Raw genomic sequence first — 23,263 nt, 5'->3', positions numbered from 1 at the left:
AGACTTTACATATCAAAATGAGGAATTTGTATTATGTCCTTGAGGCAAAAAGAAATCATTGGAGCTTCTTAAGAAGAGGAATAGCATTTTCAGGCCTGTGCTTTAGAAATACCAACCTGACAACTGTGTAGAAAATGGCGCACAGAGAAGACTATCAGGAAGCCTGGAGAAGCAAATAGCAAACCCCTCCAGTATCTTTCCCAAGAAAACCCCAAACGGGGTCCTGAAGAGTTGGTCAAGACTGAAACAACTAAAGGACAACCATAGGATTAAAAGCCTGATGAAATAATCCAAGCTAGATGTGAATGAGATAGTTACAGTCTTGGAGGAAAGTTAATAGATCTAAATGAGATGCGGTGGTAGAATCAATGAATTCTACCTAGAAACAATTGATTAGACAAAGTGGGTAAAGGAAAGTGAAGAGTCAAGGATTATTCTGAGGTTGCAAACCTCAGCAAATAAGAAAATTGGCATTCAAACATGTGGAATTTCAGAATAGGGATGGGTTTTGCTGGGGGAAAGTTTGGCCATGTTAGACATATAGTTAGAAATGTGTAATAGACATCTGGCAATGCAAGGTCGGGGCTCCAAAGATACATAAGAGTTGGACATATAAATCTGGGAGTTTTCTGTGTATCCTTGAATCCATGACAAATAATGAGATCATGGGGAAAGGGTATGTGTTTGTGTGTATGTGTATACATACATATACATGTATCTTGATGGATAGAATCCTGATGGTTAGAATGTAGGCTATAATATTAATCATCTAGCAAAAGATATTCCAAATATTCAGCCAGACACATAGAAAGAGAGAAAGAAGTGATTCAAAAACTCAAAGAGGAGAGAAAAAATCTGAATGGACAGCAGTATCAAAGGCTTTAGAGAAGTCAAGAGAGATAAAAACTGAAAAAATGTCAACTGATTTAGCAGCTAAGAGATGATGGTGAAATTTGGAGACAGTAGTTTCAAATGAGTGGTGAGGTTAATTATCCAGATTAGAACAAGTTGAAGAATAAACAAAAGAAAAAGTTGAGATAATGAATGAAAACTTTTTCTTGAACTAAGATAAGAAAGGGAGGAGAGATATAATATTATAAGTTGAGGATTAAATGAAAGTTTTTTTTTTTTTTAAGGATTATGTAAGTCTATGGCATTTTGTGGGTATCAGATTTTAAGGAGAGAGAGAGAGAGTGTGTGTGTGTGTGTGTGTGTGTGTGTGTGTGTGTGTGTGTGTGTAAGCTGTATCCTATTATATATAGCATCTTATGAAAAGCAGAATGCAACTTTAATTCAAGAATGGATATTTAAGACCCTGTCTTCTGGGCTTTGACTTATTTCAGACAAAGCAACTATAAATTTCAATTTTGTAAAAGTTCCTCCCTCTATCCCATGCCTCTGATACTATCTTCTTGAATGGATGCTTCAATAAATACACTTAGAGCTTTAAATTTATTAACCAAGCTGGTTTCCAACTTTTTTTTTTTTTTATCAATTCAGTCTTACTTCAGTCACCTCCATTTCCCTGTCAAGCTCCAAATGGTATGATAAACACATTTCTCTCTCTTTTTTTCCCTCTTTCCCTCCCTCTCCCCCTGCCCTCCCCTTTCTTTCATCTCCTTTCTCCCTTTAAAACAAAATACATAAGGTCAGTAGGTGAGTTAAAGAACTATAAGTGTATCAGAATATATCAAAAGTGTGAGCCAAATGTAAGGTCTCACTGATACTGTAATTGGGAATGATTTTGTTAAATATTTAATTTGTAAATAACTACCATGTGCCTCAAGAAGTACCTCCAGTGGTATGGGGATAAAGAGCTGAACCTATAGTTAGTTAGTTCTGGGTTTAATTCCTACAACTGAATGGTATTAGCTATATGACCCTGGACAAATAGTCCTCAGTGCCCTAAGCAGCTTTCTATCAATCAAAACTATTTATTAAGTACTTACTATGTGTCAGGCACTGTGCTAAGTTCTATACTTAGAAAAAAAGGCAAAGATCTTTTATTTAATGAAATCAGTGATCTATGCCAAAAAAAAAAAAAAAAAAACACACACACAAACTAAATACACATTTTCAAATGTGATGAGTTGGGGTTTACAGATCTCATTCAAGATTAATGGTGTAGAAGAAGGGCATTATTCAAAAATCAGAAATGTCCTGCCATCCCTTTATTCTTCAACGGTCAAAAGACTCAAGTAAAACACATAGAAGCAAGTTTAAATAAAGGTTTATCCCTAAGATGGAGAGATTAATAAACAGAACACCTTCTAGTCAAAGACAATGGAATCCAAAATAGTATCTCTCTATGGTGAGACGCTCACCTCATGAGTTCCTTCTTCAGCTTGAGCTGACTCTACTAACAACATCCCTCTTGGCTCTCTAAGAATAGATCTATTAATACCTGACTGACTCCATGGAATTCCTGGGGTAGGAATCAACTGGAAGTAAGGGGCAGGTAATGTTTCATAGGCATAAGGTTTCACATGGATTGGGGGATTTGATATTTCCGAACATCACTGAAAGACAACAGCTCACTTGGAGAAGGCAGCCACTTTATGAGTGACAGATGTAAATCCTGTATCTAAAATGAGTGATAGATTGCTTAATGAGGTACCACTGGGAATGTGTACCCCTTAGGCAATGAGCCTTTGGTTCCTTGCTGCACACACTAGTTATCAAGTATTTCTGTGCTACCTGGTCAAAAGACCAGGCGGGAATTCGTGTCAGCCTGTGCCCCAGAGCACGTAAAGCTAAAAATGACAAAGCAGCTTTAGGCCTGGAAGCCTGTCTTCCTGAGTCACTGGACAAGGTATTATAGGGAATGACAGCAGGGCATAAATTGAACTGCAGTATAAGAGGAGAACCAGGGAAAGTAGTGACTTTAAGCTATCAAATCCTTTAAAATTCTGCATAGCAAAGTCTTTATGTATGTAAGCTATCTTATACCCACAATATTATTATGAAATGAGAATAGGGAAATATTTTAATGCCCATTTTAGAAATGGGTAAACTGAGCTACAGAAAGCTTATAACAATTCAAAATACATTGCTTCATCAATAGGTAGATCAGTATAAGAGTCTATTCTAATTAGCCATGAGCCATGTTTTTCCTTCTAAACTATTATATTGACTTTCTCAGTTTATTTCATCTGTTGGTATATAAGAAATACACATCAGATAATAGTCTTTTATGTGGGCCATAGTTATACCTCTCTTTTTTAGTATTTGTTGATAGAAGAATTGGACACATAGAGAACATTCAAAAATCTATATTCTCCTTCGTGTTCTTGGCAGATGAATTAAGAATAAAAAAGAACTCTTGCTTGGTTTTTCAGATTTATGGGGAAACTCCCTAGTTACATTCAGAATGTCCTTTGGATCTGTGTTTATGCTTCTGAGATACTTAAGAGACAAGAAGAACTGAGTGGATTGGATTAAAAGATAAGGCCTCAGGAGGATCTACTTTGCCTTGAATAAAGGAAATGGGATCTGGATCTGGATTACTAGGTAACATCTGTTGGGCATCAATACCATGCTCAGTGATATTTTCCAGAAGCGGGGACTAAGCTGTTCAGAGTTGTTGTTATTCTAATCGTGTCCTAGGCAGGCTGCAAAATTAGACACATTTCTTACCTGGAAAATTGACATGCTGCTTAAGAGAAATGTCACCAAAAAAACCTTACATGTTCAAATGAGAACTCCTGCTATATTCAATTCCTTCTAGGCTTACCCCTATAAAGAGTTAGGTTAAGAAATGTAACTTTATTTTACTTTGACTTATGTATATAAGCACATTAATCTAACGTTCACTGGGGTGGAGGGTGGGGGGAGAATTTACCACATCAAGTTGAAGAAACTCTTACAGAACTGAGAGCAATGAAGGTATTCAAGCTGAAAGGGGGCTTACAAGTATTCCAACCCCAAAACATTGTTTGGATTAGACATCTAGAGCTAAACCAATGAGAGAGACTAGAAGAATTTGGTAATCACATCTGGAAGGGGACTTACAAGTATTCCAAACCCAAAACATTGTTTGGATTAGACATCTAGAGCTAAACCAATGAGAGAGACTAGAAGAATTTGGTAATCACATCTGGAAGGGGACTTACAAGTATTCCAACCCCAAAACATTGCTTGGATTAGACAACTAAACCAATGAGACACACTAGAAGAATTAGGTAAAGAAAGTATTGTCCAGAGAGATGAGGTTTTTTGCTAACAATCTCACAATTGAAGAGCAGTTGGAAATCAGGGTATATGACATGGATGTGTAAGGTGACAAATATTACAAAAGAATTCATTCTCAAACTAAGTCCTTCAGCTTCCAACCAATGTTCTTTCAACTTTTCTCTAGAGTTTTTAAATATGGTATCTAGCAGTTAGAATGACTGAGCCATGAAGATGATGATTTTCCTGGGAGGAGGCAAACAACCTCAAACCTATAATAAATTTTAAAATGACCATCCACCCAAAATATAATACCAAATTCAAAATAAGAGAGAAAGAAACATTGATATAGTTTAAAAAAAAATTACTTTACCAGATGGAGAAAACATGGCATCAGAAAGTGCTTCTGTGATACACACCCTAAGCCTAAGTGCCTGAAAGTATTTAATGAATTTAATTTAAAGATGAAAGGGAATCATCAAAAGAAATTAAAATCCTTCCTGGATATGTTTGCACCAGAAGCTCTCCTTCTGATCGATATCAGAGGCCCTGGCATTCTCTATTCGGCCTTGGCGAACCTCGATGCTTTATGGGGCAAGCTATTAACCGGGCTGACCCACTTCCCGGAATCCTTTTGTTTATGGCAGCTAACAACCTATTTTTAGTCATACATCACTGTCCTGCTCTCTCTGGCTCCTTTATAATCTTTTAGTTACCGAATTCAAGGCAGGTCTTTATGGTGTTATCTCGGAAATAGTGAGGTCAAACAGACTCTTTCCCTTTAAGTTTTCACTTTCCACAACTGCATAGCGTCCCATTTCTTCTCTATCTGGGAGCCCTTCTAAAGGGCCTCCTTTCTGTTTTAGTAAGCAGCTCTCTTATTATATCTGATTTTATATTTTCCTACCTCGAAAAAGAAAAACAGGGTGGCTTTCAAGCCAGCATCTTAGATTAGGCAGAATATGTATCTAAAATTTCTGACTCAATTATGTCTCTATCTAAGCTTCTTCATTAAACTCAAGAAATGGACTTAAGCTTCTTGCTTGATTTACAGAAAGTCAATCCTTTGACTACAAATTAGAAGGATACATGAAACGGATTATTAGGATTATAAATTTAGACCTGGAAGATTCAGTCCAACCTCTTAATTATACAAATGGGGAAACTGAAACCCAGAGGGAAGATATTCCTTGTCCAAGGTCACATAGCTAGTAAGTAGCTGAAATGGGATTTGAACCCAGTTCCTCTAATTTTGAATCCAGAACTTTTTGTCTGAGCTTAACAGGTAGTTCTGTATGAAACTGTTTAAATTCTAAGGGAGTTAGAACAGAGGCTTAACTATTTCTTTGGTGGTTTAAAAAAATGCCACAGTAGAAAAATCTCTTAAATGAGAATAAAATCTATCTATCTTTCAGTGAAATCTGTAATTGCCATTTCATGGAGAATAATTTTGCAAAAAGAGAACAATCCTACTGAAGAAAAAAAAAGCTATCATGGTTTCAGATATTAGGTAGAGAAAGAGAAAGGGAAGAAGAAAAAGGAAAGGGGGGTAAGAAAAGAGAGAGAGAGAGAGAAAGAGAGAGAGAGAGAGAAGAGAGAGAGAGAGAGAGAGAGAGAGTGAGTGTGTAAGAGAGAGGGGAAAAGGGAGGAGAATATGGAGCTTTCAAATCAATATGTTCCTTCTAAAGAGCCTAAAGTACAGCAGACAAAAGGCAAGACTCCTGACAGATAAAATTTAAGTATCCTTCCAACAGAAGCTCTTGCCTGGTGTTCTATGACCACTTTCTGTGACTTCTCATCCATCTAAGATTCAGAACACTCCCTGTGCCATCTCCCATTGCAACATGTCAGCATTACCTGATTCATCTACTCTCATTTTTTTGTTAGGGGTGTCAGTACTCTCATCATCGGACATTTCCATCTCCTCCTCACGACGGATCCCCATGAGCTGTTCACTGTGAGCATTCCGGAGCTCCTAGAAACAAACAACAAAAAAAAAGAACAGTTTTTTAGAATGAAAGAAACTGAAACAACACCCATCTTCTCAACTGTCCCTTTGCTGTTTCCTGCTTGTCTTAACATATCTAAGTCTGTATGGAAACAGCAACTGCCTCCTCCTACGTCCTTTTCAACTCTTCATCTAGAATGAAGCTTTCTTTCACTGAGGCCATCAGGATGTTAAATGTGGAGATATGAAAAAGAGGACATTTATGTCCTTTTTTAGTGATTATTGCTGCTGACTTTTCAGGATAATATATTAATGGTTGTTAAACAGAAATACTACCTTAAATCATTGTGATGTTTTTTTCCTTGAATTTATTCCCTATTTTATCTTCCTGTGCCCAATTTCCACATGAAGAAAGAAGATCATACCAATCTCACAAGTTTTTATAGTTCACTAAATAGTGTCAGAATTCATTAACGATCCATTATAACATTTGAGCACTAGAACTGATTAAAAACAGAGTCCAGAACTCATTTAAAACATGGCCATTAGGTTGCTCTGATGTTCTCTCATTCTACTATCTCTGTCCTGGACCCATAGAAGATTCCTTAAAATTTTGGCAATTCATTAATTTGGTTTTAAGGAAGTGTTTAGAATTAAGTATATTCTCTTGAAATATCCACTATCCAAAAAAAGAGGAAAGGGCGTATTGGAAAGGCAAGACGATTTCATAAGATTGAATATCTCTTTAGGGCCTGAATAAAGCTCTATTCTTTGTTTTCTTTCAAGGAGAGACTGAAGGACAGGTAATATCTTCTTTTTTCTTTCCCTTCTGCCCAGTTTCACTGTGTGTGTGTGTGTGTGTGTGTGTGTGTGTGTGTTTAAATCTGCTTGCAATAGAAGCTCTTAATCTCACTTTGTCTACCTCATTCTTTTCCTCATTTTTCCTCCTTCATTAATTTAAAAAAATATATTGATACCCTTTGTTTTGAGACAAAAGATACCACTGAACAAACACCAAAACTTTCCTCAAAAGTCCATTCTTAAAAACACCTTATTAATTATTAACAAGAAAGGAGGGAACCTATTCTTTCATTCTGATCATATGGCAGGCAATCATGGACCATTATATTTGAGCAGTTTTATATACTATTTCTCTCTCTCCCTAACTTTATGTAAATCTTCCCATGTTTTTCTGAATCCTTCCTATTTGAAATTACTTCCTTTTGAAATGTATCATTCAAGGAGACAGAGAAAGGCCTATTTTGTCCTAAATCCTGTTGCTAGATGTTGAACAAATGTCACACTATGATTAGCATGAGTCTTTGTAAGTGGTAGACGGCTAGTTTTTCTATTGACAAAGGGCTCAGTTCCCAAAGAGATGGCCTGAAAATATTTGAAATAGGAAAAGTCAGGTGGAAAGAATAAATGGGGCACAAATAGCCAGTTGTTTATTCCCTGCAATTAATGATAAAGAGTCATACAGTAGCTGTTGCTGTGGGAGGCAGAGAAGGGGGAAGAAATGAAAAAAAAAACCAAACCCAGAACCTGAGGGTGTTTCCACAGGGTGCCTCTGGTTCAGCAGTAAATCACTAGTACATTCTAATAAGTCTGTAAAGGTGTTGCAGATAATTAACAGATGCTGTACATGGGGAGGCTGAAAAATCAAGCCAATTATCAAGCTTGTATGCAACTGAGAAATTATCCACAATGTAAGTTGCAAACTGGTATTTAATCAATTAAATGGCACGCAGGGAAAAAAAAAATCAAAGGTAATTTCTAATTCTGTTTCATAATGTACAGCAAATGGGAGTGGGTGGGACAGGTTGGGATATCACAAGGGCCCTTTAAAAGAGGGGACATTGGTATGCTTCAGGGCTGAAGAGTGTTCAATAGGCAGACAATATCTATTTTTCTGCCTTTCTTTAAAGGGGCAGAAATGCATCACTTTCCTAAAACAGCCAGAAGTCTTTGTACCCTTCCTTCTGGAACCATCAGGATTTTGTTGGGGACTGGGGTTTGAAGGGGGCATAAAAGGAGAGGAAGAAAGAAAAAGTGCACTTAAATCAGTACACAGGGAACAATCAAGTCAAAAAGACGTAAGACAACATGTTTCTAACTGACATTCTCAGGCTAATAATAGGAGTTGAAAAAGGGGGTCATTCAGCACCTTCTTGCTTTTTTCTTCCACTAAAAAAAAAAAAAAATCTTGTTCTGTTTCTAGAAGAAGGGAAATAATCTAGTTACTTTCAAGTTCAAAGAATATTTTTTATGGATTTCTATTTTGTCTTTCATAATCCTGCATCTGTTTATATTTACCACACGTGGCTACTTGGTTCCTCCTGAAAAGCAGTATATGATGTTTGGATTCAAGATACCCATTCCAGAGAATCTCTATACTTCTCTATAGTTTCTGGAAGATCAAAGAGGAAACCTCATTTTCATGATCTCCATAATCCAATCTAGAGGAACACAATTTTATCAGCCACCACCCTTTATAGTATTTGTGAACAAAGTAAAAAAAAAAAAAAAATGTCCTTAACAATAAATTGCAGTAGCATTTTAAGTGTCCCATTATGGTGAAGTCATTTGGTATTCCCCATAATAACAGTGATAATAAAGAATTCATTTGGTATTCATGTGGATGTTACATCTAGTGCCATTGGTATTCAACTGTAATTTAGCATTAGTTAATGGGCACTTAAAATGCTACCCAAATAATTTATATCATAGCCCTCTGTTGTTTCTCAAACTGCACTGTAAAAAAAAATGTGCTCCAAAACCATTAAATAAGTACACCTTACCTTCTAAAAGTTTTGATTTTGAAACGGGGAAAAATCATTTTGAGAACCGTAATATTAACATGCTGTGCTAGGAATGGAGAAGCATCTGGATGATTTTTTTTCTTGTTAAGATAAAAGAAAGAAACAAAGACGAACAGTGTACTTACTTTTTTTTTTTTTTTAAAGTACAGGCTCATAGCGTACACTACTACATGGCTGAATTAAACATGGAAACTGGAAAACCAATGACCAGAAACACACAGTGCTGCTTCCCAGGTGATAGAAGTGGAGTCTCAGAGCTATTGTTTCATTCCCCTGGTTTTTAAAATGCTCACACAAGCACACAAGTGCTAATGTAAAGGGTGAACGAGGGGTTATTCTTTTAGCCTGATCAGTCCCTTTGGATTTCTTCCAGAGAGAAGTGCGACTAATAAATAAAAAGACATAGATGGAAAGAAGTACTCACCAACTTTGGGCTCTGAGAAAACCACAAACTCCCATCACTAGAGATAGCACTTAAAATGACTAAACATTCCCAACAAACAAACAAAAAAACCTCCACATACAAAAAAGATGCAAATATGAAAACTTATATCAATTTCAAATACTTTGGTGAACAGAGGTTCTTGCTTGATTTCCAAATCAGTTACTAGCAGAAAGATCAAAAGCTATAATATAATTTCTCTTTCATAGAAGAAAAACATCTTAATTTCAAATACTTTGGTGAACAGAGGTTCTTGCTTGATTTCCAAACTAGTTACCAGTAGAAAGATCAAAAGCTATAATAATATTTCTCTTTCATAGAAGAAAATCACTCTGTTCTCCAAGTGTTAATTCAGCTGCTTTTCTGGATATGGAACAAATCTTTTGCTGGCTTTGGAGCAAATAATGAGATTGCACAGTGATGAGTGGATTGCCTTGCCCGCTGGAACTAGCAAGGGGTAGATGCAGAAGGCCACAGACTAACTGCAGCCACACTATTCTGGGCCAATCCAGCTGTATGATGGTGGTTAAAACATAATAATAAAATCACCAACCTCAGAATGCTTTCGCCAAATGTCTATGTTCTTGCGCTGAGCTTTCGAGAAATGGTCCCAAGCTTTTTGTCTGGCAGAAGCGTTGAAAACGGCCACAATCTGCTCAACTTTGGTGAACAAGGAAGTCAAACAAGACAAGTAATTTATGTTGTGATCACTATAGTGAAGCAAAGCAAAGACACTAGGAGTCTATGGATGATGTCCTTATTGAGACATCATCAATAGCCATCCAATCACATGCCTTTTGTACTTACATTTTATCAATGTTGGGGATGTCTCCCTTCAAGTCTGTCTCCATAACTTTAAGTCTACACCAATTTTTAATGTGACCTGAATACCTCAGGGGCAACTCTTAATAAACACCGTTAGCTAGCATTTTAAGAAGCGGACGCCTCATCTAGTCATTCATCTGTCTTCACAACAAGACTCGTAATGTCTAGGGTGGGAGCTGGAAAACGGAGAAGAGCTGCTGAATGAGAGCGCAGACATTTTTTAATTCCTCGGTGGCCAATGGGCCGTAGCTTAGGAGGGTTTTGTTTGGCCAGTGAGTTTTTAAGCTCCTCTTCTCTCATTCGCAGCTTCCATTTTTACTTCCCAGCTCCCCACTGATACTCCATTGGGGTGTGCCCCGATGCTCCCCACCCACAGATCCTATTAAAAAATTAGAGCCAATACCTCTTCTTCAAGGCAAGACAGTTCCCCAGCTGGCTCACCCAAGTCATTGCATCAGCATGCAGGGTTCATTTACATACCTTCTGAGCCCTCCATAGTTCATCAGGGCATATACCATTGGCAATTATTCCATTATCACTTTCATAAAGCTCCCCTCCCTCTGGCTCCCCAACCACTTTAACTCCTAACTTTGTCTCCTTGACTTCATTTAGCACCTATGTGGCTTCCAGGCATGGTGCTGCTGGAAAGATAAATATCCTTTTTTTGGATAGTGTAGTTAACAGACACTGGATATGGCCAGCCAAAAATGCACGTTTTAAAAACCATTGTTTTTATCAGCAAAGGGAAACTAGGGAGTTTTGTTTTGTTTTGTTTTAAGAATTAAAGGACACAAAATGAACCGTTTGAATTAAAAATTAAGGGGATTCATGTGGTCCTTGAATTGAGGTACACATCTGAACTTTTTAAATGATTAATTGTGAAGACATCTTTCTAGTGAAGCTAAAACCTGCCATAAATCTTTATTAGGTAATTTCAAAGGCTCTATTCAAAAAACAAGTAAAAGAATACATCTGTAAAAAGACAAGATATTAACAAGTTTTCTGACATTCTAGCAAAATGTCATGTGCCAGGAATGCCTTTAATGATACAATAATCCCCAAAGGAGGGGATTATTATTTCACAACAAAGTTCCATAAATTAGAAAAAGAGAGAGAGAGAGAGGGCAAGCAAGCATCAAAGTGTTCAAATAAACATTACATAGAATGAGATGGAAAATGGGGGAGAGGATACCTTCATTCATACAACACAGTTCTTCATCCAACCAATATTTCAGAATACTGGGATTGTTCTCATAGAAGCTTTTATATTTACTGTTTTTTTTCTTTTTTTCTTTTTTTTGCCTCTATGAAAAAGAATCTCAACTTCCAATCCTCTCATTTATCAAATCTTATCATGTTAAGTGATGTGTTTATTTAACTCAATTTTAATGGGACTTGTCATCAATTCAGGTCTATGTTTCCTTTTGGACCCCTGCGATGCTAGACATGGCCTTATCTTTGCCTTCTCCCTCTCACTACACCTGGCTGCAGGTATAGATGCTGGGCAGTCACAGCAGACTGCTTTAAGTGCAGTCTACTATAATCTATGAAAGCTACTCTCACCTAGAAGGAAACAGAATTTTACAGATAGGTAGGAAGGGAAATGCCTTGTGGAAGGCAGAACTAGTGATTTATATACAATTCTAATTCTGTCTCGAGTCATTTGGGCCCTCCAAGACCTTCCTGAGTGGTATATTTTGGCCACGTTTACACTTAAAATGCCCAAGTAAAACTTGCATGTAAAAATTAACATGGAAAATAAACATGCTGCTAAGGAACATAGTATTTGGTACGTGAGTCGGTCAGTCAACAAATACCAGCTGTGTGCCAGGCGCTAAGTTAAGCTTTGGAGATACACAAAAAGGCAAATAACAATAATAACAACATCATCAAACAAACAAAACCAAATTATATCCTCAAGGAGCTCACAGTCTAAAGGGGTGGCGGAAAGAGTTCTAATTAGGAGAACTGAGTTTGAGTCTTGGTTAGGCTACTGGAAAATCACTTCACGTGATTTATCTTGGTCTCATTTTGTCTCATTTTATAAAACCAGATGATCTAAACTACTCTCTAGCTCCAAAAACCCTATTCTGTTCAAGAGACATTTATTTGGCACCTGTGGGATACAGAGCTGTGAGCTGGAGGATACACAAAGTTTAGATGCGACAAAGTTTCATGGAATTCCTAGCTTTGCTTTGCAGACAGATGTTAAATGTGATTTTTAAGAAGTAACTGGTCCTAGGTTTTCAATAGCACAGATGTTTATGATTTAGGGAGGGATAACTACATAGTGTAAAGGAATAATGTCCTGTCAACACAGCCATGCGAAAGGTCTAAAAAACATAGACTCAGCACTGGTTGGGCCCTGAAGAAGCTGTATGACAGCCCATCTCCTCTGTGTGTTGGTGCATGCTGGTCAGCTTAGGAAGCAGACAGAGTAAGGCCCCCTCTTGCCAAGAAAACTCAAGACTATCTAGGGAAACCCTTATCAAGCTGGCTTGAGTTTTCAAAAGATAAAGGCTATAGGATTTAAAAAAAACACATACACTTAACCACCTCGGGTTCCCCCACCATTTTATGGAGGAGAGGGGTAACAGAAAGGGAAAGGAAGGAAGGACAATGGAGTTTTGAGGTCAAGAAAGCTGCAGCTGCTTCCAAGAGCCCTGCTGGTCAGTCAGTCCTATTATGGTCAGAGTGCGAGGTCTGGAGTCAAGACGCTCCCAGTCCAAATGTGACTTCAGATATTTACTGATTGTTGGCAAGACATGACCCTGTTTGCCTCAGTTTACTCATTTGTAAAATGAGCTGGAGGAGAAAATGGCAAACCACTCCAGTGTCTTTGCTAAGAAAACCTCATGGACAGTATAGGTGCAGACTGCAGAACTGAACAACAACTTGCTGATAGGAGGTGTTTAATAAATACTGACTAAATGACTGATTTTACAGATGAGGAAACTGAGTCCCAGAGAAAATAAATTAAGCTGTTGAGTTTTATGTCTGAGAAAGGTAGAATTTTACCCTAAGTTTTCTATCTTAGTGTTAAGGTTAAATATCTTTGTATTTTAATTCCTAGTAATACAGGGATGGATATAATTAGCTAACCAAATGGATAAACGCGAGCTGTCCAAATTATTAAGTCCTTTCACAAAAATGTCATATTCTTCTCATGGAGTTCTGTGGAATGAGGGTGGGGCTCTGGCTGATAACAATGGCCTCTGATTTGGGGCTCATAAACAGCTATTCCCAGATGTTTAAGCTTTGTTTGAAATGCCTGCAAAATACAAATTTAACTGCTCAGAGAGGTTAAACAGATCCAGTGTGAATGGCTGGATTCTATAACTGGAAAAAATTACTGCTAAAATTCAAGAATTCTTTCTGCACAACAAAATGTTCTCTGTAGAATCTTTTAGATGAGTGTAGTTTAATTGTAATTTCAATAGCAAAGCAAAACTTGGTGGATACTCATGTTCCAGTAGACTTTCAAATGTGGTAACATCCCAAAGTGTCAGGCTTGACCAAAATACATCTACCACTATAAATGGGCTGGGAAAAGGTGGAGAATTCTATCGAGTCCATTGACAATTTCTGTATTGGAATTGTATATCAGAGCTTTGAGAATTCCTCAGAGTCTACCCTCAGGAAAGAATGCTATAGATTCCATGCTTGAAGTGAGTGAAATAAAGGTCAGAATATAAATTTATATATAGATGTGTATACATATTTACATAGATTATATATAAGTATGTATACTTATTTATACTTATATTTCTTTTGGTTCAATGGATAGATCAATAGACCTGCAATCAGAAAGACTTGAGTTAAAATCTATTTATAAGCTCTGGGCAAGTCATTTAAAATCAGTTTCAATCAGTTTCCTCAACTATTCTCTAATGTGAGGATCTAATGATGAAATTGTCTGTAAAGGGCTTAGCATAGTACCTGGAACATTTCAGGAGTTATATAAGTGTTATAATAGTTTTGTTATTATAATTCTAATTTTAATGGCTATCTTAATAAGCTATAAATAATAATAAACTATAAATAATAAACTATTATAGCCAGCAAGTAGCCCCTTCTCTTACTAAGTAGATAGTTTCATAAGTTGTTAAAATGAAAAGACTTCATCACCTGTGAGATAAGCAGAACTGGTCTTCACACAGCACACATCTACTCTATCACTGATATGTACTGAAAACATTTCCCCTTTTGATGGGATCTCCCATAGCTGAGATTCCACTGGCATTGTCTTTAAGAACCTACGGTCATCTCTATTCCATCATGAAGCACCAGAGGTCAAACTTTAATGGATGTCATGCATCCATCCATCCATCCATCATCTGATCATAAATCTGGGGTGAGAAAGGATCTCAGAGGCCGTCTGGACCAACTTTTTGTGAGGGAATTCATGCTAATTGTGGGAGATTAAATGATTTGTCTGAGGTTACACAGGCAGCAAGCACCATAGGCATTAGGGACCAGATTCTCTGACTCCAAAGTCAGCATTCTTTCCATTATACATACATACATATACAATATACACAATATATATGAATATATTTATACAATTCATAGACGTATATATAAATACATAGATGTATAATATAAATATACATGTGTATGATACAACATGGTACATGTGGAATATACAACATGTATTCATATCATATACACACAAACTATATATATTTGTGTGTAGATGTGAATGGGAAGCAGCAAAGTAACAAGAAATGGGAAAATAGAAGGAAAACTAAATCATTTAATGACATGCTTGCGATAGCCTAAATAATTATAAGTAAAAAATTACTAGACAAATATATATGTATTCATGAATTATATAAAGGCATGGCTAGCTAATTGAGTTATAATACCATGTTAGCAAATCTTAATTCCTGGGTTCATTTATAAATATACATGGCTCTATATTTCTTTCTATTTCTTAGCCCCAAGTGATGGAATGACTTAGAGAGCTGCTCCTGAGCCAGGAAGACTTAGGTTGAAGTGTTGCCTCAGATACATACTGGATATGTCTGTCAGTCCATAAAAACTTATTATTTATTGATGACTAGATGATTTAGTCAGTAATCATTTATCAAGTCTCTACTATGGGCTAGGTACTGGGCTGAGCTCTGGGGACACAAAGAAAGGCAACAAAACAAAAAAAGAATTCTCTCTCCAAAAATTCAATATCTAATAGAAGGAGACAACATGCAGACAAGATATAGTCAAGATAAATTGGAGATAATCAATAGAAGGAAGGCACTTAAATTAAAGGGAATCAGGAAAGGTTTCCTGTTTAATCATTTTCAGTCCTGTCAGACTTTTTGTGATTCCTTTTGGAAGTTTTCATGGCAAAGACATTGGAATAGTTTGAAATTTCTTTTTCCAGCTTATTTTACAGATGGGGAAATTGAGGCAAACAGGGATAAGTGACTCGCCTAGGGTTACATAGCTAGTAAGTATCTGAGGCAGAATTTGAACTTAGGTTCTATCCATTGTGTCATTTAGCTGTCCATGGCTGCCCAGAAGATGGGATTTTAGTTGGGACCTGAAGAAAACCAAGGAAACTAGCAGTTAGGAAAGTGTTCCAAATGTGGGGAACAGCCAAGGAAAATGCCTAGAGCTGAGAGATGAAATGTCTTCTTCAGGGAATGCATATTGGGGGTGGGGTAGACGCTCTATGTCAATCCTTGGTTTGAGATATTGTGGAAGGTATACGGAATCACGGAATAGAACTAGAAGGACCCTTATGGGCTATTGAATAGTTCTTAGCATAGTGCCTGGCATATAGTAGGTTCTTAATAATTATTTATTATATGAATTATACATTTAAACAATATTTATTAAGCACCTACTTATATTTTAAGCACTGCTCATATTTCATTAAGTACCTACTTATATTTTGTTATTAAATACCTACTTATAATTTATTATTTAAATTTCTAATTTAAATTAAATTATTGTATGTAAATATAAGCTTTTTGTTTTACAGGTGAAGAAATTAATAAAGGGTCCTGGAAGAGTGGAATTTGGAGCTGCAGGTCCAGTTGCAAGAAAAAGAGAATAAACTTTACCAAAAAAAAAAAAAAAAAAATCAACCCTCCAGCAACTCATATTACCTGAGCCCTCACTTGTCCTCTCTTCTCTTATGTCCCCCCAATACCTTCCAGGTCCCTGCATTAGCTAAATATCTTAATCCATTCAGTGGATAATATCCTTAATCCATTCAGCCCTCCAAATATGGGGAGAACTGGATTAAATCTTTACAAGCAGGAGGCCTGTTTTAAACAAAGTACCTTCATTTTTGTTTTTAATACCATCAGTGCTTAGAATAGAGACTCAACTCTGCAGGGTTCAGAAGGGATTTTTCTTTGAGAGATAAAAATTTCCAAATTCCCTAGGAAGAGCTCTTAAGAGCTTGTCAGACACAAGAAACAAATGAACTAAATTAGAATCCACCTGAGGTTTTCTAGTGTTTGTTGTGATTGTAATTTTTGTGGGGGGGAGGGAAATTTGGATTTGTTTTGAAGCCAATTAGTGGAGAGATGGAGAAGAGGACAAGGGGGCTGGCAATAGGAGCAGAGGAATTTAGATGGAGTGATGGGAGGGATACAAAAAGTCCCCTGTGAAATAATTAAAATGAAAAGAAAGGAATAAGTGGATCTGCTCTCAGAGGACAGGGGAAGAGTGTGTGAAAGTCAAGAGGAGGGGTCTAAACAATTTGACATGGCGTTCGGGAGAGCCTCTGCAAAGGGAGCCTCAGACAAAACTTATGAGCAGTTTGGAGAGCCTGCCAATCAGCTGGCACCGAGCCCAGTAAATAAGGAATTAAAATAGTCCAACCTTGGCGCTATGAAGGGATAGATAAGAATTTCAAGGTCAGCTTGGGAGAGAAAGGGGCGCACTGTGACATTATCTTCAGAGGGTTAAAAGGGGAGTCTTGTGACATTTGTATCCATCACAACCTTGTTAAACCCGAGGCCCAAACACGGACCAGCATCAGATAGATTTCTGAAGCTGCTGGCGGTGTTTTATGTTATAATGCAGGCACGAGGAGGCTGGTCATTTGGCCCCCTGGGGCGCAGGGAGGGGAGAGGAGGAAGAACGTACCCCAAGGCCAGCACCCTAACAAAGGCCCTACTCGGCTTTTACGGCACATGGCTCCGTGCTCCCAACAGCCCAGAATGGAAAATGTGAGAGGGAGGTTGCCTAAGAAACCCACACAGCTCCTGCCAAAGCTCGCCCGGATAGCAGGAGGTTTCATGAGGGTTGTCTTCCCATACAGGTGCAAGCATGTAAGTGTGTGCATGTAAAGCACACCTGTACAGGCCTGTGCACAAATGCACGCTGTGTGCAACATGGTATCGCACCATGCATACATGTGTGTGATATACACAATGGCACATATATTAATATTGCAGGCACACATGAACACACATATGCAAACAGTATTCATGTGTGCATTGTGCACACATGCATGCACACAGCTAAATGTGTGTATATTAATATTGCAGGCACACATGCAACAATGTATACATGCATACACACAGCATTCATGTGTGCATTGTACATGCATGCATGCACATACACACAACTAAGGGTGTGCATAGTAATGCTTTTATGCCCACACAAATACACAATGCAACAATGTATAAATGTATTTGTACACAGTATTATGGGTGCATTGTGTATGCATGCATATGCACACAACTAAGTATGTGCACGTCAATGCTTGAACCTACATGAGCACATATGTGCAACAATGTACACATGCACGTGCACACAGTATTCATGTATCATTGTGTATGCATGCACGTACACACAACGAAGGATATGCATATTAATGCTTTATGCACACAGGAATACACGATGCAACAATGTAGAAATGTATTTGCACCCAATATTATGTGCATTTTGTATGCATGCATATACACACAGCTAAGTGTGTGTATATTAATACTTGCATGCACATGTGAATACACAATGTAACAATGTGTACATAACATAGTCTTAATATATGCATTGTGCATACATGCATGTACAGGCAATGTGTATGTGTATATTAATATATACATGCATGTGCACATAGACACACTATTCGCATGTACATTATGCATGCATATACAGAATATAACTGTGCATGCTTTTGTTAATGTATATGTATGACACATAACCATATGAATATACAGACATGTATATAGCCTAAAAATCTTAGTGCAGCTCTTTACACAAGTGAATTTGCCTTCTAGATCTCTATCTTCTTTCTCCTCTTATCTTTCACTCCCTTCCTGTCCCCTCAACTAAAAAAATGTCCAGATTATTGTTCTGGGCATCAGGAGTAAAAAAAAAAAATAAAAAATGAAACTATGCCTTCAAGGAATTTTAAAATTAATAGAAGTGACACAAATAAGTGAGATAAAAGGGATAATATGATTAGTGCAAGTAATGAAGGGCATAGACGTTATGCCCCAAGAGTCTCAATGACTATTTTGGGACCACGTTGTTCCAACAGATTTTCCACTGGAAGTCTGCTGATGACTCTTAAAGGGTTAATACAGAGTTTTGCTACTGACTGTGTGGTTTTAAGGGAAGTGACCCCTTCTCCTTTTCTTTCTTTCTAAAATGAAACAGAATAAGTGACAGGGTTGAAGGAGAGTAGGCCAGACTTTTTCACCATCCCTTCTAGGTTAACTGTTCTATGATTAACATCTTCCTGTGTTGCTCTAGTACCTTCAATCTAGTAATCTTGAAATACTCGATCTCATTTATGGTCATCCCTTTTTCAAAATGTTATTCTCCCATATAAGTTCTCATTCACCTGTAGTACTAGCTTCAAAGAGCTATAATGTGAGATCAAGGGACCATCACATTTGAGAGGGGTTCTTAATACATTAGGTTTGTAGGTCCTGGAATTTACCAACTCAAAATATGCCTTCAGTCAACTCCTGTATACCTCAGTTTCCTCAGCTGGGAAATGGGGGTTATAATAGATCACAAAGTTGTTGTGAGAATTAAATGATTTATCTACAAAGCACAATGTCTTACCAAATATCTACCAAAGTAGATATTCACAAATACTTATTGCTCTTCCTACATTTCTTCTCATTGAATAGATGAGGCCTAAAGAGCTAAGATCAAATTCTACTGTACCACATTGCCTCTTTGTGATACTATCTGTATGGCACTTTGCAAACTTTTTGATGTTTCTGTTTAGTCTTTTCAATCACATCTGACTATTTGTGATCCCATTTAGAGTTTGTTGGCAAAGACTCAAGTAGTTTGCCATTTTCTTCTCTGGCTCATTTTGCAAATGAGAAAATTGAGGCAAGCAAGGTTAAGGTATTTGTCCACAGTCATGTAAATACTGTCTGAGGCGAAATTTGATCTCAGATCTTTCCGTCTACAAGGTTAGTGCTTTATCCACTGCATCATCTAACTCTTAGTTATCATCATTATTACTATTGGTATTATTTTAGTTTATAATCATTTTCTTTTTAATACTTTATATAATCAAACAACTATGAGGATGATAGTTTTCAGTGTCCAAAACCAAATATTTCTTACTTGAATTGCTGTTTCACTGAACATCTCTTCCAGTAAATCTTGAAATTCAGTAGGCTAGTGAATAGGTAAGTTTCTCTATCTCTTGTACTTGAACAATGGCTTAAAAATGCTAATACCGAGTGTCATGACTTCACTAAGAATATGCAATCAGGAGCAGGGCCTTAAATATCTACATCAAATAAAGCTGTATGTCCTCCATGGACAGGCAAACTCTCAGTATCCAATCTTGACTACTTACCAGGAGAAATGTAAATGCCTGTCTTCATATCACTCTCCAGAAGGGTTTCTTTCTTTCTTTTATTTTAAGAATTACTTTAACCAGATATTATTGCTCTGGGATCAAAATGGCATCTTTGGGGGCAAGGGTGGTAGTAATGGGGGAAGCCTCCAGCATTTGAAATGATCAGCAAATACTAGTCATGGAGGATACTTTTGTGGAAAAAGAAAGACCCTGTAGAGCTGCTGTAACAGTTATATGGTGATTTTCCTCTGTGGATGAGCTATATAGATGATAGCCACAAATGTCGAAAAAACATTTTAACACTTCATAAAATTCTCTTTGGACAGCAAAGCAGAGGAGCCAAATTTCCCTTGGTGGGAATAAAAATGTTTATCCGCAATGTTCCTAAGAGATAACTGATTTCAAGGAGTGCTCCACATTCAGAAGAAATGTGGAAGAAGCCACAAATCTGGCTGAAGGGGATAACAGCATACCCATGGATATCTGAAATACTTCACATTTCACTCTCTTGATTTTCACATCCCTGGACCCTTTTATGGGCTAACTTCAAAAAGCAAGGTGAGGCAGCTCATGGAGAAAATGATCAAGGAATATCACTACACTTCACTGACAATAATTTTGGCCCCGAATCTTTCTCAATTGCATGTTGCCAAACTGGAATCCTCAGAGTTGAAATATGACTAACTGTCAATGCCTTATTTAAAACAGACCTGGGAATCATCTAGTCTGCTAAATACACTATACACTGAAGTGTTTGATACTATACAGTCTGAACTGGTAAATACTAGCAAAAACCAAATTCTACTGTATTATAATCAATTATATGTCCAAGTTAAAAAAAAAAAGTCACCCTCCAGCACCCTAATTTTACAAATATTTTGTGCTAAAAATAGCCCTGAGATTAATGATGGTACCAGTCATCAGAACTGAGTATCTGGGAAAAAAATTTGCTCTGAGATTTAAAAAAAAATCTTCGTGGTGGAAAAAATCTCCAGCATTTGAACCAAAGTCATGAAGTCATAAAGGATATTTTTGTGGAGAAAGAAGGACTCTGCAGAGTTGCTGCAAGAATTATATGGGAAAACAATCACTGAAATTCATTATGATGACCTTGAATCAAGGGTCTTCTTATAGACTACTTTATGAATGTAATATAATATTCCCAAAGAATCAAAATATGACAATAAATATGTAATCTAAGTGAAGAGAAATCTTCCTCCAATGATTTCAATTTCCAACTATCCTTATTTGTGACTCTCATCCATGACCTAGCATGAGTTTGATGTCCAGGACTTGTCAAAAATTTTCATCATATGACATTTTTTTCAGATATTTATTTTTTTGATGACATCCTGTATACTATTACTCCTCCCTGTGTTCTTATCTATAATATGTTGCAGCTAATCACATCTACATACCATGTGTCTTTTGATGACCCTTTAGACCAATTTAAATTCTATGGAGTTTTTATTATTCCATGACTCACAGCCTTACAAAAAAAAAATGGACAATATTGGTATTAAAAAAGAAAGGCTTTTATTTCAGGGAGAATCTTGGAGCTCTTTTGCAGATAATGGGCCTTCTTCCTAACATTTTTTTTTTCACTGTAGAAAGAGAAATCAAACTCTCTTTAGTGATTATGTATCTCTTTTAGAAGGCTCTGCAGCATCTTGGCTTTAGTGAAAACATTACAATGGCAACTGGAAATAACAGAATCAGGAACACCTTACTGTTTTATTCATTATTTCCAAATGAAATACTTGAACTTATGGAGTTCAAGACTCCATAAACCTATCACATCAGGCCCTTCTATCCTTCACTATCTTAAAAGTCTAAGAGGTACTCACTATCTAGAGCAAACTTTGCCTTAACTTGGACTGTACTGGGTCTTCTCCATGATCATGGGAAAGGCCTTCACTGAGTGTACATCTTCCCATTGTCTCTAGTGCTGGATGGTATTGATCAGAAGATGGTCAAAAAAAAGTTATCTCTGTTGCTAATTTTTTAAAGAAATCTATCCTATTTATACTTGGTATTGAAAATGTAAAAGACAGTTTAATCATCCAATTGCTTTTCCCATCTTTGTTTTTTTTCCACTGCCTTTTCTATTTTCTCTTAAGTACATATAAGTACAAAGATCATATTGTGATCGTTGTGTTACAGCTTAAACTGTCCTTAATGATGAGAAGAGTTAATTATAAGTAATCTTTGCAGATCTTTTCCATCATTTTGTTTGCTGACTTTCTTCCAGTTTCATCCTTAAAGGTCCTGAGAATGACTTTGCTTAGTGATATCTTTCACCATGCTTTCTTTAAACTGATTTCTAATCTCTTTCACTATAATAGGAAGTGCTTCTACTAATAATCTTCCGACCCCATTCTTTGTAAGATTTTACAAATTAGTTTACATTCTAAAGTGGTGTTGTGCTTGGTTACTACATCTGTCCACCACTGAAGTAACTCATATTTGCTACCTAAGCTGGTTTTTCAATCATCCAGTACCACTTTACCCTGCCCTATCAGATTGCTTAATATTAAAAAAAAAAAAAAAAGAAAAGAAAAGAAAATGATAGATGGGATGTGGGAAAACTGGGACACTAACACACTGCTGGTGGAGGTGTTACAACCATCATGAAAAGCAATTTAGAATTATGTCCAAGTGCTATAAAACTGTGCATACCCTTTGATTCAGCAATACCATTACTTAGTCTATATCCCAAAGACATCCAAAAAAAGAGGGCTGGGTGAGGGAGGAGGACATATACGTACAAAAATATTTATGAAGCTCTTTGTGTACTAAGTACTGGGAATAGAAGGGGTTCCCATCAATTGGGGAATGGCTAAACAAACTATGGTCTATGGTTATGATGGAATGTTATTGTGCTACAAGAAATAACAAGCAACATATTTCAGAAAAACCTGGAAAGACTCACATGAACTGATGCAAACTGAAGTGAACAAAATCAGGGGAACATTATGCACAGTATGCCAACAATATTGCTGGGGCAGCTAAGTGGTGTAATAGAGAGAGCACCAGTGCTGAAATCAGGAGGACCTGAGTTCAAATCTGAATCAGACACTTAACACTCCCTAGTTGTGTGATCTTGGGCAAGTCACTTAACCTTAATTGCCTCAGCAAAAAACAAACAAAATATTGTTTAGTGAAGAAATATGAATGACTTAGCTATTCTCAACATAATAATGACCCAAGAAAATTCCAAAGCACTAATGATAAGACATACTATTCTCCTCCAG

The 23,263-nt window shown here is 36.9% G+C and overlaps 1 protein-coding gene across 3 annotated transcripts in view; it reads right to left on the bottom strand.

The window, feature by feature from the left end:
- The window catches only part of ENOX1 (ecto-NOX disulfide-thiol exchanger 1), a 345,774-nt gene that overhangs the window by 138,097 nt on the left and 184,414 nt on the right, over positions 1-23,263 (bottom strand). For all 3 annotated transcript variants that reach the window (XM_051983858.1, XM_051983857.1, XM_051983856.1), the window contains 2 exons: positions 9,936-10,042; positions 6,028-6,145 (listed from right to left, as the gene is read on the bottom strand). In XM_051983858.1, coding sequence (XP_051839818.1) covers positions 6,028-6,145; positions 9,936-10,042 — 225 coding nt within the window. The remainder of the gene's footprint in view (positions 1-6,027; positions 6,146-9,935; positions 10,043-23,263) is intronic.

Source organism: Antechinus flavipes, chromosome 3 (genome assembly GCF_016432865.1).
Source record: "Antechinus flavipes isolate AdamAnt ecotype Samford, QLD, Australia chromosome 3, AdamAnt_v2, whole genome shotgun sequence".
Classification (NCBI taxonomy): Eukaryota; Metazoa; Chordata; class Mammalia; order Dasyuromorphia; family Dasyuridae; genus Antechinus; species Antechinus flavipes.
The sequence above is the reverse complement of the archived record's forward strand: the minus strand, read 5'-3'. Positions and strand labels throughout refer to the sequence as shown.